General features: G+C 42.5%; 1 protein-coding gene across 1 annotated transcript in view; it reads right to left on the bottom strand.

Annotated features, from left to right (window-relative positions):
* C5 (complement C5) overlaps window positions 1-17,297 on the bottom strand; it is an 84,843-nt gene that overhangs the window by 14,332 nt on the left and 53,214 nt on the right. The window contains 10 exon segments of the mRNA XM_029920942.1: window positions 33-114; window positions 1,853-1,915; window positions 2,790-2,942; window positions 4,269-4,474; window positions 6,947-7,118; window positions 8,363-8,458; window positions 10,636-10,795; window positions 14,092-14,167; window positions 14,625-14,837; window positions 16,738-16,827. Of these exon segments, the coding sequence (XP_029776802.1) occupies window positions 33-114; window positions 1,853-1,915; window positions 2,790-2,942; window positions 4,269-4,474; window positions 6,947-7,118; window positions 8,363-8,458; window positions 10,636-10,795; window positions 14,092-14,167; window positions 14,625-14,837; window positions 16,738-16,827 (1,311 nt within the window).

Below are 17,297 nucleotides of genomic sequence, written 5' to 3'. Positions count from 1 at the left end.
ACACAATTACATTGTAAATCATTCTGTTTTACCTTCTAAGTCTTGGGCTTCAATTTTCAAATGAAAGCTGCAAACATCCTCAGAAGTACTGGTTTTTTGAACCACAGTTGTTACCTATATTGGGACATGTGAACAACAGTCTATTTAAAACGGGACAGTGAAGCCATTATGGAAAACAGTGTAGAGGTTCTTCCAAAAATTAACATAGAACTACCCTATGACCCAGCAATTACACTACTAGGAATTCATCCAAAGGATACAGGAGTACTGATTTGAAGGGACACCTGCACCCCAATATTTATAAGCAGCACGTTCAACAATAGCCAAAGCATGGAAAGAGCCAAAATGTCCATCAATTGATGAATGGATAAAGAAGATGTGGAATATATACATATATATTCCATATACATATATATGGAATACTACTCAATGATGAAAAAGAATGAAATCTTGCCATTTGCAACAACATAGCTGGAACTGGAGGGTATTATGCTAAGTGAAACAAGTCCATCAGAGAAAGACAGATATCACATGTCTTCACTTATATGTGACATTTGAGAAACTTAACAGATGACCATGGGGGAAGGGAAGGAAAAATAAGATAAAAACAGAGAGGGAGGCAAACCATAAGAGACTCTTGAATACAGAGAACAAACAGAGAGTTGATGGGGATGCGGAATATGGATGGGCATTAAGGAGGGCACTTGTTGAGAGGAGCGCTGTGTGTTGTATGTAAGAGAGGAGTCACTGGGTTCTACTCCTAAAGCCAAGACTACACTGTATGTTAACTAACTTGAGAATAAAAAACAAAAAACCCCCAGGACAGTGGGAAAGGCATCATGGCTGTACTGTTGCTGTGGATGGAATGCCTGAAGTATTGATTCCACAATCCAGTACAAATGGGGTACAGTAAAGACTCATTTCCCAACAGCTGCACTTTCAGCAAACTCTACAATGTGAGACATACCTGAGAAGCCCAAGTAGGAAAAAAAAAGACACCTAGCCAGGCAGAATCTTGCCAAACCCCATGTGGTACAGGAAAGTTCCTAAGCCTCTTTTCCTTGAACCTGTACACTCTAGTTTTATGCATAATACTTCAAGGCCAGGAAGTATGGCTTTCTCCTAACCCCCACACCACCGTGGTAAATGACAAATTATAGGTGTGCAGGCAAGGGCAGGGGTGCTGCCAGAAGTGGGTATAGTGGGAGCAACTAGAAATGACAGAGAAGCACACAGTCCATCTCCCCCACCAACCCAACGACGCAGTCTTATAAAGTCTTAGAAGAATGAATGTGCTATAGGTAAGGGCATAATTGAAATCATCTGTAGAATGTTCACTTATGCTTAGAATATGTAGTTCATCTCCACTATTTGGTAGTCAGCTACACATTTCTCTAAGCTATATGGGTAGGTGCATGCAGGCTACAGATAAAATAATAGAAACGTAAGCCCTTTCATATATATATCAATTTGCAATGATACCAGAGAGTTGTGTTGTGACTACGTTACTAACCACAGAAAACAGGGATATGCATGTGTGTATATACACTCACATGCATCGTATGTACATATACATATAGCACTGTAAAATTATATATATATGTATAATTATATATATAATGTCCACAAATACAAAGACTATACATACAAGGGTTAACATGGCCATCTGCAAAAAGAAACTGTGAGGACCGCTATCAAGGTAGCTAAAAAAGAATGAGATAAATGAATCCTACTTTAGTCGTGGTTACCCAAGCCTAGATTTCGGTAATATTGTGGCAAAGTCCCTAACTTTCTTTCCTGTTACTTAGTACAAACAGACATCACTGAAACCAGCCCTCGATGGAATACTTACGTGCACTGTAGCCAAGCCATTGCTGTACCCAGTACTGACGACGAGGTCATCATTGAGAGGCACCTGGAATGGTGGATGAGAAACTGCTATTGTTTCTTCAATCGGGAGGGAGGACAGAACAGTGAAAAGAGTGGCCTGATGCCTGCCAGCTTCCTCTCTCTGAGCTTTTGTGAGATTGAATGGATAAGACAGTGGAGACCCTGGAAACTCCCCTTTCCCTCAGCCGTGGAAATTTGAGCTCCTCTGAGCAAAACCAACCCAGCAGAAGCCACTTTGGGTTATGTCTTCATTTATATATGGTTATGATAGAACTGGATCCTCATCTCCTTTTGCCAACAGAATAAATCGCTTCCAGTGCCTCAGGGGGAGGCTGGTCTCCTCCACTTCCCGCTGGTCTTTTTATCCAACCCTGTGGCCCCCTGGAACCTCACTTATGCCTGCCAGAGTCCTAGGTGCTGACGCTCTCCTTCCCATCCTTCTAGGAGGAGAGCAGGTAAGGGCTGGGCTAAGAAATCCTCTCTCCTCTCCAGAGAAGCTCTATCGTACAAATGCCCCTTGATGTGTGGAAAGCGTGGCAGAGGCCATTCTGGGCAAGAGGCCCGAAGAGCTGGTTCTGTGCTCGCTCCAAGGCTGCCCTTCTCTCACTCAGCACGCTTGTGCAAAGGGGACTCGGGGCGCAGGAAGGGTTGCCAGCCCTCCCTCTAGATCTTAGGGAATGTATGTAAGGGGCCAGCTCTCTCGTTCTCGTTCTCAGTTTCTTCATACACTTTGCTTTAAAAACCAGGACCTGGGACACAGCAGGTACCCCTGCCTAGGATATTGCAGGTACTCAGTGTATTTTAAAGTAGCAAATAGATAAATTTATTAAATAAGAGGGGAACCATGATTTCAAGGGGCCCATCCAGTTACAAAATATTATAAAAAATCCTTCATTTACCTCTATCGGCTTCCCAAGGAAATTCTTCTCTGTCATCTTATAATGGTAGAAGTCACCTTTATTCTTGTAAGAAACATTGATGTCCATGTTCAAGTGGAGTTGTCTAATCAGGAGTGAATATTCTGTCAGGCCCTCGATGGCATTAATTGTGTCCTATCAACAATCAGCAAGGCACAAACACAGGCTTAGGTCATTTACGTATTCTCTGTATTTACAAATCCCCTTTCTTATGAGAGGGTGGGGATGCATCGAACAGTGTGGAAACTCCAGCTGACTGAGTGACATTGGTGCATGGCCCCCAGGTGGAGGGCTCTCCCTCCCCAGGAAGGATGCTGCTTCTGGCAGAAAGAGGAAGGAAGGTCTCAGGTGCAGACTCTCCATGTGTCCTGGGTGCTTGACCCCAGGCAAGTCACTCTTTGCAGAATGCCTCTTAATCCTTGCATGACTGTCTCCTTTTTATCCTTAAATCTCACCTTAGGTATCCCCACAGTGAGCCCATAAATACACTCTCCCTCCCCATTTCTTATTCTGTTTTTATTTTCTCCTTCTGCCCAGTGTAATGTAAGATTTCTGGAGGTGAGTTGTATACCTTTCTTGGCGTTCATTACATTTAGTAGACACACACAGTAGCTACTCAACAAGAATTTGTAGAAGGAATGAGTGGATGGACTTTATTTTCCTAGGTCTCATCTTCCTCATCTATAAAATTGGGAAATGTGACTGACTGGGTCAGAGATGTCAGATGTGTGGCTACCCCATCTGCCTGTGACACGGGGTGCTCATCAAGGGGACACTCTTCCCTGCTAAGCCTACACTTGCCTCCAAGATGAAACCCATTTGCCTCCTCAGATTAGACAATCACTAAAGTAATCCTGAAGGACCCCTCTGGCTCTGAATTTTATAAACACATACAAATACATTCCATGATCATCCAGACATCCAAGCAACAGAGAAGATGTTAATATTTGGGCTCATCTTTGAATACAGAGGCATATTATACAACTACATGACAGTTATAAAATATACATTCATGAATGAGTTTCCATTGGTAGCTAGATAAACCATAACAATCAGTATTTCTCTCACTTTTATTTATTTTGGGGAGAGGGAATATCAGTACTTTGGTCCACGTGGTGGCCGTTGTTCATTACATAGGATGTGACGGAATCACTGATAACCTTACTAGCCCTTCGTGATCATTAAGAATCATAAAGGAAGTCCTAGACCTAGAGTCAGGAGAGGTGAGTGTTGATTTTGGCTGTGTCACTAACTCCATGAGTGGACCTCTTGGGGCTGACTTCCTCCTCTGTATGAGAGGGGTGTCACTGCAGATAATCTCTAAGGGTCTTTTGATTCTAGTCATTTATTCAGATCTTGTGGGGTGGACAAAAGCATGGATGCCAGAGTGAATGTGGCACATGTCGTGCAAGAGGAGGACAAATGTCTTCAGGAGGATAAAACAAGACAGAGAAAAGTTACCTGGGTTGAATAAAAGCCGCCTCCATACCTCTGCTCTTCAGATAGCCATTTGATGATTGGGTTCACATAGTTGATGTCTTTCAGGTTCAGACTGGCGAGTAAAGCGTAGGAAGTGGTTTCTACCATGTGAGCCGTACTGGGGTTAGGTGTGGACCCGCCTTGCTGCTGAAGATCATCTTTCCAAAAACGATAAATGACTGGATCACCTGAACATCAACAAATCACATTCATTACTGTGATTAAAAATGTGAATTTGAGGGGTGTCTGGGTGGCTCAGTCTGACTCTTGATTTCAGCTCAGGTCATGATCTCACAGTTTGTGAGATGGAGACCCGTGTCAGGCTCTGTGCTGACAGTGTGGAGCCTGCTTGGGATTCTCTCTCTCCGCCCCTCCGCTGCTCATGCTTGCTCTCTCTCTCTCTCTCTCTTGCTCTCACTCTCTCTCTCTCAAAAAAATAAACTTAAGAAAAAATACATGTGAATTTGACATAATTCTAGCAGCTTTCTAGAAGTTTCTTCTGAGAGTGGCCTTTTGATTTCTAGAAGTTTCTTACTCTTTTGTAAGAAGAACTTCCTCAAGCTGACCAGTACAAAATAAGATCCCTAACACAGTGCTATTTGTCTTTACTCAAAAAGGTCCTCATGCAAAGTTCACATGTGGTGGGGAGAAGCAGTAGAGAAGGGGGAGAAGTGTAATCAATGGCTAACTAGTACATCCAGGTTCTAGTCTCTGGTCTACTAGGAACCGACCATGTCAATTTGGAAGAACTTTTTTTTGTTCTGTGGAACTCATTTTCTAATACCTAAAGTATATGTAGTACTTATTTCTTTGGGGTGAAACTCAAGTGAGATACCAAATGTAACTTTTTATCAACCAGAGAGCACTGTGCACCTAGAAAGCTTTATTGTTACTATTATTTATTGTTATTGTTATTATTATTTAGTTATTATTTAGTGTTATTATTGACATTTTGAGATAAATTGGAGAACTTTTCTCCCTGACAGAAAAAAAAATCTACATCCTGGAAGTTGAGATCACACCCAAAACCTTAGTTCATTTTATTTTAATTTCTTTGAGTTTAAAGCATGAAAGATAATTTCATACATGTGGTACTTCTCATAAATTAGGTTCTGTTATTGCTCTAGTTATTTAAACTTGTCATTTTTTGCACACATTATTTTTGACAAAGAAAAACGGTAAGGCATATTGGAAATAATTTTTGAAGATTAGTCAAAATTTTGATGTATCTGTTTATAATTCATAATTACATTATTTACATGACTTTGGACAATGCTTCCCCTCCCTCTGAGAGACTCAGATTTACTGTATTTAGAATGAAAGATTTGGTTTTTAAAGATACTTACAGTTCGAACATTATTTGAATTATTAAGATCTCTTCTAGCTCTTAAATTCTATGATTTTATGATCTGTATCTTACAAGACCTAAGACATTTCTTTTGTGTTATTTTAAAACCACTGTACAAGTGGTTTTGAGGTATACTTTATGATTCAGTCATTTTTAAATGATGACAGAAGTCAGATCTTGTAAATAGTGGTACACCTCATGTTAGATTTATTAAGCTTTTAGAAAACCTCAGCCAGGAGAGGGCTCAGAAGGCCCCAACCATACCCATGGTGGTGCAGGCACGCTGGCCACTGATCACTGCTACCCTCTTTCTGTTTCTTTACTCTTGACCTATAGGAAATGGCATCTTTATTTCTCAAAATGAAATACACAGATGGCCAGCTCAGTTCAATATAAGCCAGAGTGGAAAGTGCAATAAACTGGTAATTGGTACACCTCTGATTAAAAAAAAAATCCTCCAATGCCTTCCCTTTTCATTCAAAGTGGAAGTTAAACGTTTAGTGCTTCCACTGCGCCCTCCGCCCACTCCCACCCAGCACCTTGATGTGAATGAGACACAGGTACCCTTTGCTCTGGGCAGAAGCAGACCCAAACCAGGATGCATGACTAGAGGGATGCATGGGCTGGATCTCAGCCGCGGCTCACAGGCTTGGCCGGGAGCTGTGTGCATTGCACAACTGTACACAGGGGTCTTGCCGAGCTCCTGTGAGGACCTCCAAGGTCATATGTATATGACCCTCCTTGTCATTCTTGGAGCTCCAGGCACCCTCCTACCTCAGGCACTTGCATATGCAGCTTCTCCAGCGGGAACATCCCTCAAGATGGCCATCAGCTTGCTTCCTCACCTCTTTCAGGTCTTGACTCATGTATATCTTCTCAGTGAGGCTCAAGCCTGACCACTGTATCTAAAATTACAACCTACCTCTTCTCCTTGTCTCCCTTCCTTGCCTTACTTTTCCTTCATATCAGTCATCACCAACCTACTCACTAATGCAGTATTTTACTTACCATGTTTGTCTCTCCATAACTAGAATGTAAGTTTCACGAGGACCTGGATTTCTGTTTCGTTTTGGTCTGTTGCTTTATCTCCAGAACCTGGGACAGTATCTGGTACATAGGACGTACTCAGTGCACATGTTGAATGAATGGAAAACAGCACTTATTGTATCTCATTGTGATGGTTGGTTCTTTGAGGGCAGACATTGAATCTCACTCAACATTGCCTGCCCTTCCTTTCCCTCCTTCCCAGAATTAGCAGACTCTACATGCTTAGTAAATACTTGCTGAATAAATAGTAAGAAACAAGTCATACCTTTAACCAAAGCTTTCTTCTTCAGGGCTAAGACAATTGAACGGAACTGTGGGTGGGTTCTATCTCCCATGGAAAGAGCGTAAGCACCAATGGCCAGTGTAAAGGTGCTCTGGGCTGAGAGGGTGTTTTCAAGTAGAAAGGTTTCAGCTTTAGTTAGAGCCGCGTTGATTTTCTGGAAACAAGAGCAGAGGGTACTAGGTTTGCGAAGCTTCAACCTAGCAACTGATGTGAACCACCCCTGGGGGGCACCATCCTGGGGCAGGCAAGAGGAAGGGTGGAGAGAAGAGTGTCCTAATGGAAACGGACGGCGTCTCGCTGGAACAAATGCCTCTGGGAGACGGAGCAGAGTGTCATCCCAGAAGGGAAAACACGGGTCCAAACTGGGGTAAGCCTTTTAGCCCTGGGTTCTCCTCTCTGTAGGGCTTTCCCCTTAAGTTTCTGCTTCCCACAGCGGATGCAGCCCCTGGGAGAAAGAAGCCAGGCCTAGACTTTCATCACTGCACCTCGGCAGAGCTGGGACGGACTCATATTTTCAAACAGAGTTTACTAAATAAAACCAAGCTGCCAAAGTGCTTTTTGACCCTAAGAATTCCTGGGAACATCATCTCTATTACTTTGTCCTGAGACAACTGAAAGTTATTTGGGAGAAGTGGGAGAGAAGGCAGCCTGCGCCATGCTCCAGTGGTCCTTCCTGGCTTCGTCTGTCCCAGCCCCACTGTCCCTCCCTCATGCCCCCGTGGGAGGGTCCTCTAGGCCCCTGGGAACTTGTCCTTGTTGATTATTTTGTCTTGTTAAGTGTAAATAACAATTCTCTTGAAACAAACTACAAACATTAGTTTGTTTTGTGGCTGAAATCCTACAACCCCCTCCTTGGGATTTTCCATGTCTGTTCTGCATGCTGGTTTGAAGGACATGTCTAATTCATTTCCGATTCATAAGCAGGCGCATTTGACCTCAGTGTGGGATGGTCTCTTCCCAGATCAGGGAAGCATCTGCCCCCTTGGAGTCTTTCATGTTGATCCACGCAGCTGAATCCTTTCCTTTCTTCCCCCAGCTTCCAAAACAGGGAAATGGCACAGCCTGAAGAAGCAGACACACTATCGTGTGTTCCCAGAGGTTCCACAATATGAGATGCACCCGGTGTAGGGTGACCATCACACACAGGTCGGGACATTACCAGAGATGTGAGCAGGAGGTAGAGGACACACCGCCCTTTTCCCATGTCAGCCAAAAGTTACTGGATCTGTGTCAGCTTCACAGTTTGGTGGCCTGTGATACTCACCTTACCCAGTGTCTCTAATACCTACCATAATTCTGAAATCCTTTGATCCTGAAGCTAAATTTATTATCAAGGTGGCCCCTCCCACTAAATGGTATAGAAACAGATGCTGGGTGTTGGAGAAAGGAGACTCTTACCATGAGAGGGCACATATCAAAAGACTTCCTAATTCCAATCACGGCAAAGGCTGTCAGATACAAGGCTTTCTCCCGGGCTTCAACAGGCAAGGTACCCTAAAAGGAAGCAATATTTAGAAAAGCAGAATGAAATGGCATCCTTACAGTAAAATGACCTGGGTCTACTCTCTGTTTTGAGCCTAATCTCCCCCTCTCCCTTCATCATTGTTCCGGGTGGACCACTTGTCATATCTCAGCAAGATCTGGGTCTTTCTTACTTGCATATGTTCATGTGCCTTTCTCCCCTTCACCTCCCCACGCTGAAGCTCTAATTCATACCTCCTCACCACTAATTCTGCCCCTCCTTCAAGACCCTGTGAGGGACGTCTGGGTGGCTTAGTTGGTTAAGCAGCCGACTTGAGCTCAGGTCATGATCTTGCAGTTCATGGGTTCAAGTCCAGTGTTGGGCTCTGTGCTGTCAGCTTAGAGCCTGGAGCCTGCTTCAGATTCTGTGTCTCCCTCTCTCTCTGCCCCTCACCTGCTAATGCTCTGTGTCTCTCTTTCTCTCAGAAAAATAAAAATAAATAAACATTGACCAAAAAAATTAATGGGGCGCCTGGGTGGCTCAGTCAATTGAACACCTGGCTTCGGCTCAGGTCATGTTCTCACGGTTGGTGGGTTCAAGCCCCATGTCTAGCTTTGTGCTGACAGCTCAGAGCCTGGAGTGATCTTCAGATTCTGTGTCTCCTTCTCTGCCCCTCCCCTGCTCACACACACACACACACACACACACACACACACTCTCTCTCTCAAAAATAAACAGTAAAAATTTCATTTAAAATACTAAAAAAAAAAAAAAAGACCCTGTGAAAATGCCACCTCCTCTCTGAAGCACTATTCAGCCTCTGTTCCCCCATGAGCATAGCATTCCAATGCGATGCTTAAAAGACCTTCCAAAGTGTCCTCGACTTGCCTTTCCAGCTTTATTTCATGCCACTCAGCCCCTAGCTCTCAGCTCCAGTTATTTGAGTGACTCTCCCTCTCTCTCCACTTCAAAACGCCAGGCACGCGGTTTGCGTCAGATGGAACACTCCTCCTGCCTCCCTCCTGTGTATTTCCCAGGATCCTGGCCAAGTCATTTTTTCTCAATTTCCCCACACCAGATTAGATCCTCTGCTTTCAGTGAAACTGTACTTCCCTTTTCTTACCATGCATCGCACCCTTGAAATAACTTGCTCGTGTCTGACTTCTCTGCTAGATCGTAAGCTCTATGGCCTCAATGACCACATTAATTCACCGTTGTGTCTTCACCATGCAGCACTTAGTACACATGCAATAAGTGTTTCTTGTATTAATAAATGAGCACACACAGTTATATGTAGGTTATGTTGTCAGTATGTAGAGCCTACTTTTCTTACGAGTGTGTGAGCTTCTCTGTGGCTGGCCATCCTTCCCATACCTCCTCCCAAATCATGCCCCAAATAGACCCTGGCATGTATTAGGTGCTCAGGAATGGTTATTGAATAATTTTGGATAGACAGATGGATGGATGGATGGATGGACAGATAGGCATCTTAAGTGAAAAATTGTTGTAGTATTTTGCTCTTCAAATAGCACCTGGATGGTGTTGGTTGCCCTCCATTTCTTGTGAGGATCCTAATCTGCTATTGGTGCAGCAGAGGGCCGTTATGAGTCCCCTGTTAGCCATGGAGAGGGATTGGATTAGGGCAAGCAAAAAAAAAAAAGGCTGTTGAATCTTAAAGAAACATTCTAAGTAGTAGAAGATACTGTAATGATATCTTAGAGAGATACTATAATTACTTTGTAATTCAAGTTTATAAGTATATTCTAACCTCAAGCAACATTTTGTTGCAGTTTAATAAACTGACCTCAATCTCTCTCACTTACAGGATAGAAATAGGGTCTTACCTTTCATGACAACACTCTGCAGCCTTGACCTGTAAGATGGCTCTGAACTTCAAGTACAGATTCTCTACCAAGGGTATGTGGACAGATTAGTACATTGTACCTGTTCTGAGATCTCTAGCACTCACACCCCTGAGCCACCAATGCCTGTTACACAAGATGATGTCAAAGACATCACTCATGTGACCTATATTGAATTTTGTGAAGAGTAGGATGAGAAGAATTTTCATATTCTTTGCCTGTACATGACAGGACTTTCTTAAAGGGTTACGTTTATTTTTTCTTCTTCAAACTCCTAAAATAGGATGAGAAGAAAACTCAAACTTGTAAATAAAACTGTTGCTAATCTGCATATTTGGTTTCCTTACCTGCAATTTTATTGGTTGATAGTCCGATTTCTCCTTGAAAGATCCATTTTCTAGTTGACAATTCTCTATCAGCCACAATAAAGTATTACAAATTGAATTTTGGTTCTGTTCTATGTACTTATTTAATTGTCCAAGTACTCTTAAAGCAAAAGCTGTTAACCTATAAGACAAGATCACATGACTAATATTTAGATGTTTAATCCCTATGGGCTCCCAATTTATAGTGTGTTTTAGTTAATACAATATTTATTATTTAAAAGAAAATAATATTTTTAATCATACAGTTCTGAAGTAAGTTGTCACCAATGCGCAGGTGAAGAGAAGATTTTAAGATCTCCAAAAACATTCAGTCAACAAATGTGAACAGCACATCTTTTGTGATTGCAGTATCGTTAACCAGCAAAACACAACCTAAAAAGTGGTGCCTGATGATTAAAAACAAAATTACTCTGACAGTAAAGACAATAGGGGTGGTGCAAATAGTTTTGAGTCAGGGTGTGGATACGTGAACATGAGACCCTGAAGAGCAAAATCTTAAAACTCTAGATTGTAAAATGGGTAAAGCTATCTAATCTAACATCTTGTCCAAGAATTTTGCCTGAATTTCCTTCCCCAACATTCGTGGGAGTGTTTACCTTGTTCCCCTTGAGCCATGCTGTTGATGCAGAACTCACTACCGCACAAGGAAGCTTGAACTCTATGATTACTGAGGTGTTTTGTTGTTTTGTATTTTTGCTTTTTGAAGCAACTTCAGTCTTTCCTAAACCTCTTAAAGAGTATGTGAGAGTGTCTAATTCGTAACCGCACAACACCTCTTACTCCCTCCTCCCGCTCCTGCTCCCTCGCTCTCTGAGCTGCCAAGAGCTACCCACACTTCAGCCCCTCAGGTGCTTCTGAATCAGCCCACTTGGCTTTCACCCCAACTTAAACAATTTATTTTCATTTTTCTTTCTAAAATGAATGATATATTATTCTATGCACTTTTTTTGTATCTTCCTTATATTTCTCAAAAAAATACTTTGTAAGTATTCAGGTACTGACCATTTTCTTCTGTGTATATGTTTCTCTCAAGGAACTTGTAGAGTTGGGTCTGGGAAAGTACCCAAATATTTCCGTGTTTCTGGCTAAACACCGTCTGCTCAGTCTTGCTAGAACTCTTGAGAAGTATCTACGGAGAGGTTATTGCATCTTCTGGAGGGAACAGGGGATTTCTGTTCTCCAGGCATTGAGTCCTCAGCAGCTGCTGGGCTGGTTTCCAGTCTCACCAACACCCACCCCTTGCATCCTGGTTGTTATCCTCCAGTTGGCATGTTCCAGAGGTCTATGTGTCTTTTAAAATGTGCCACCCACTCATGGTTAGACCCACTTCTAAGGTACAATCTGTGGGACCTGATGACTGTTGGATATAGAGCCAAAAGGAAAGGGAAGATTCAAATTTGTAGAGTATTGCTGCCCACATAATAAGGAAACAAAAACAAAAGAATGAATGTGGCATGGATTATGTTTGAAGGGCCTTTGACTCCCAGATCCCTGGAAATATGGATCTGGAGCTTAGGAAAGAGGCTAGGCCTTGAGACATTAATTAAGGAATCATCTGTGTAGAAATTATGAAAATCATGGGGTAAGATGAAATTGCACAACGAGAAACTACAGAAAATAAGAGGGTCAAGGACGAAATCCTGGGGACTCCTAGTAGTTAAAAGGGCATAATATAAAAGTCAATTATTCCAGATTGTAAAATCTTTTTTTTAAATGTTTATTATTTTTGAGAGAGAGAGAGAGAGAGGACAGAGCATGAGTAGGGGAGGGGCAGAGAAGGAAGGAGACACAGAATCGGAAGCAGCTCAGGCTTTTAGTTGTCAGCCCAGAGCCTGATGCGGGGCTCAAATCTATGAACCATGAGATCATGACCTGAGGTGAAGTTGGACATTTAACCGACTGAGCCACCCAGGCACCCCGTAGATTGTCAAATCCTTCAAAGTCTTCACATAGTAGGATCTACAAAGCACCTGGAGCACCATGTTTTCATTAGATATTTCATCAGCACATGATAGCATTGTTTGAAAGCAGACTGCCATGGAGACTCTCAATTAATTCCAAAGAATTCAATTTCCCTCAAATCATCAAACATAAGGAGGTTATCATGCTTCGCTGAATAAGCACTTAGCGAGCACCTGCTATGTCAGGTGTGTAACAGGCACCAGTTCCAAGGAACTGCCCATGTGGAGAGTACATTCCAGAAGCAAGACAGACTACAAGTGAGATAAGTAAGAATGTTAATGATAGATTTTCTGGAGAAAGGGACAGCTTGGGATGAAATGTGGAGATGGGAATGGGATGAGAATGATTCGCAGAGGCCTCGCGGGGAAGGTGACTTTTGGTAAAGACCTGAGGGAGGTAGGGGGGCCAACCGCTGCTGCCTGGGGAGGAGCATTTCAGACAGAGGGAACAGTCAGTGCAGAGGCCCTGAAGGGGAAGCATGCCTGCTATGTTCAGGGAACATTGCAGAGGCCAGCAGAGCTTGAGTGGAATGAAAGGGAGAAGGAGGGGATACAGCTGGAGAGGTGAGGCAAGGCCAGACCATGTAGGGCCTTGTGGCTCACAGTAAGAAGTTTAGTTTTTACCCTGGGTAAGATGGGAAGCTCCTGAATGGTTTTCATGACGTGACCTAACATGTTTTAACAGGGTCACTCCAGCTGCTGCGTTCAGTATAGACCAAGAGGGGCAAGGGCTGAGATGAAAGACAAGAGGAGGCTAGGGCAATAATCCAGGTAAGAAGAAATGAGATATTACTTGGTCATCAAAAAGAATGAAATCTTGCCATTTGCAACAACATGGATGGAACTGGAGTGTATTATGCGAAGCAAAATAAGCCAGTCAAAGGAGAATAAATATCATATGATTCCACTCATGTGTGGAATTTAAGAAACACAACAGATGAACATAGGAGAAGGGAAGGAGAAATAAGATAAAAACAGAGAGGGAGGCAAACCATGGGAGATACTTGAATACAGAGAAAAACTGAGGGTTGCTGGAGGGGAGGCAGGTGACGGGATGGGGTAAATGAGTGATCGGCATTAAGGAGGGCACTTGCTGGGATGAGCACTGGCGGTCATATGTAAGTGATAAGTCACTCAATTCTACTCTTGAAACCAATATTACATTATACGTTAACTAACTTGGATTTAAATTAAAAAAAAAAAACAACAAAGAAACAAGAGTGGCTTGGACCAAGATGGTGCGGTGGGTTGGTGAGAAGCAGTCAAGTTCAGGATATATTCTGAAGGTACAGCCAGAAGTATTTGCTGGATCAGACATGGCTTGTAAGAGAAAGAGGGCAATGAAAAATAAGCAGACGTTTAGCCTGAGCCACTGGATGGATGGGCTTTCCATTAAGATTGTTATTCTTCAGTTAGGTAGGCAAGCGTTACATGAAAATGCAAATCAAAACCTTACCAGGTGCTGGCGCTGCCACCCTTCCACATGCTGTACGAATAGTCAGCATTTCTGTAGGACATGATGCTCACCATCCCTGTGGGGCACAAGAGAAGGAACACCATGCTTCATTGACCTCTACTTCTACGCACAGAGCGCTTTATCGGCCCTGGGAATGGTAAACTGCCTTCGGGGCTGGGCAGCATGCAGGTGCTCTGTGGCCAACATTAAATTTCTTAAAAGAGGTATATGAATCGCTTGGATTGGGAATTATCAAGTAGAACATTCTGAGCTCATTCAAGGAGGAAGGAAGTGCTCTGTAGAGGCTGGAATGCAGATGTCTTGTCTCTCATCCAGGGATTTTGGTGAGTGAAGCCAAAATGCTACAATGTTTGTTTATGCAGTTGTGTCTACTTCACGATTTTCTTTTTTGTAGAAATGCTTTTACAATTATGTGTTTGTATAATGCATAAAATTATATACTGGTTTAATTGAACCATTGGTTTAAGAATCACAAGATTTTTAGGTAAAATATGTAGAATGAATTTTTTTACCTTCTTTCAATTTTTTCTTCAGTTTCTCTTTTTGAGCAAATGCATTAGAAGGAAAAATGTTCCAGTTTTTTCCTGCTTCCAGGTAGTGAAAAACGTAGAATACTGGGACAATGCTCATCAGCTCTGCTTCTGCGTTCCCCTTGGGGAGGTGGGTGAGGATGTCAATGCCTTCCTGACTCAGAACTGTAGACATGACCTCCCCTATGAGCAATCCTGTGACAAACAAACAAACAAAACCTCAAGGTAGACACAACCAATTTCTATCAACCTCTGAGTAATGGTATATTTTAAGCAGAGAGAAGACTTGGAGCGCCCGGGTGGCTCAGTTGGTTAAGCATCTAACTTTGACTCGGGTCATGATCTCACAGTTCATGAGTTCGAGCCCTGCATCGGGCTCTGTGCTGACAGCTCGGAGCCTGGAGCCTGCTTTGGATTCTGTGTCTCCCTCTCTCTCTCTGCCCCTTCCCCACTCACACACTGTCTCTGTCTCTGTCTCAGAAATAAATATTTTAAAAAATTCTTTAAATGAGAGAAGAGCAAATATTCCTGTTCTTTCCTTTTCATCTAAGCAGTTGAATTACTTTTTAGCTGGGGAGAGACAAAAAGGATCTGGTCAGGAATATGGATTTAAAAGAAACACCAAGGAGCACCAGAGTGGCTCAGGTGGTTGAGTGTCTGGCTCTTGATTTTGTCTCAAGTCATGATCCCAGGATCATGGGATCGAGCCCCACCTTGGGCTCTGCGCTGAACATAGAACCCGCTTAAGATTCTCTCTCTTCCTCTCCATCTATCCTTCCTCTGCTCTCTCTCTAAAATAAAATAAAATAAAATATTTTTAAAAAATTAAAAAAAGAAAGAAACATGAAGAATAGGCTTAAAAATACCACTCGCATATGGTGGTTAGATGGTATAATGTAGTGGGCAGTTACTGCATAGAGGACATGGCAAATTAGTTGTTGTTCAACCTGATAGCTTCAGACACTGTAAACCCTATTAATCAATTGCTCCCACAAAGCAAAGCAAAAAGCCTGGATTGCGCAGCTTTGTCCATAACTCACCATGTGACGTTGGGCAAACCAGTATTTACATATCCAACAGAACTGCACATGATTAAAAAGGTTTTTCCCTGAGGTGCCTGGGTGGCTTAGTCTGTTGAACATCTAACTCTTTTTAATTAAAAATACTTTTTTTCTTTTAATGTTTATTTATTTTTGAGACAGAGAGAGTGAGAGAGAGCATGAGCAGAGTAAGGGCAGAGAGAGAGACATACAGAATCCAAAGTAGGCTCCAGGTTCTGAGCTGTCAGCACAGAGCCCGATGTGGGGCTGGAACTCATGAACTGTGAGATCATGACCTGAGCCAAAGTCAGCACTTAACTGACTGAGCCACCCAGGTGCCCCGAAACATCCAACTGTTGATTTCAGCTTAGATCATGATCTCGAGTTTTCTGAGTTTGAACCCTGTGTCGGCGCTGACAAAGTGGAGCCTGCTCGGGATTCTCTCTCCCTCTCTCTGCCCTTCCCCCACTCACACTCACTTGCATGCACTCCCTCTCTTTCTCTCTCTCAAAATAAATAAATAAACTTAAACAGAAAAGTTTTCCCCAGTACTAACATTCTGTGAGTCCAGAACTCTGAGCTAAAATGTAGTCAAGACATTCTATTATTTTGATGATATGTTATTGAATTATAATTTCAATAGAGACCAGGGAACACCCACCAAAGCTGCCCTTCTGCAAATGTACCAGAAGGGAGAGAACCCTTTGGGGACTGATGTTTCAGTGGGAGGGGGCACCTATGGTGACGCCGTGTGTAGGTCGTAAAGCCTTCTCCGGAGCAAGCGTGGTTGCTAAGATCATGGAAAGTTTTAGAGCAGTGTTTGGGTCAATGACAGTCTCCCATGCTCCATTATGGGAGAATGAACCTCTATTAAATCAGGCCAATGCAAGAAAACAATTGGAAAAATGGCTGGGGGTTTGAAGGAGGAAGGAGTAGAGTTGGATTTGTATATGCTGCTCAGGAGGGAAGAGGGGAAACAATAATCACGAGCATATTTGATTGTAGTTTGAAGCATAACATGAAATGAGAAATAAAACTGGCTTGTGTCAATTTACCTTTGACACTCACAATCCTTTTGACTTTTGTTTTGGGGACCAAATCTAATGGTATCCTGAATGGGAACTCTTTTCGTCTGCTAATGACACCTGAAAATTAAAAAAAAATTATTAGATTGGGGTGCCTGGGTGGCTCAGTTGGTTAAGCATCTGACTTTTCATTTAGGCTTAGGATGTGATCTCACAGTTCATGAGATTGAGCCCTGCATTGAGCTCTCTCTCTGTCCCTCCCTACCTCTCTCTAGAGAGAAGGAGTGCAAATAAATAAATAAATAAACATTTTAAAAATTATTAGATTTACACAGGATTTTTGAGGGAATGCCAGTAGCAGATTATTTATAATATACCAGCTTCCAAGGAATTGCTTTAAAATAAAAGACTGTTTTATAATAACATTAAAATCTAAAAAGGAAGTTAAAGATAATTAAGGGTTTTTATCAAACGCTAGGCTTCTATAATTTCTTTAAAGAGTGCATTCAATTTAACTGTAGGCTTCCTGGTCATTACAAGATAGGAAATAAATAGGACATATAAATTTAATCCACCAGAAAAAAGGAGCG

Source organism: Suricata suricatta, chromosome 13, assembly GCF_006229205.1.
Source record: "Suricata suricatta isolate VVHF042 chromosome 13, meerkat_22Aug2017_6uvM2_HiC, whole genome shotgun sequence".
NCBI lineage: Eukaryota > Metazoa > Chordata > Mammalia > Carnivora > Herpestidae > Suricata > Suricata suricatta.
The sequence above is the reverse complement of the archived record's forward strand: the minus strand, read 5'-3'. Positions and strand labels throughout refer to the sequence as shown.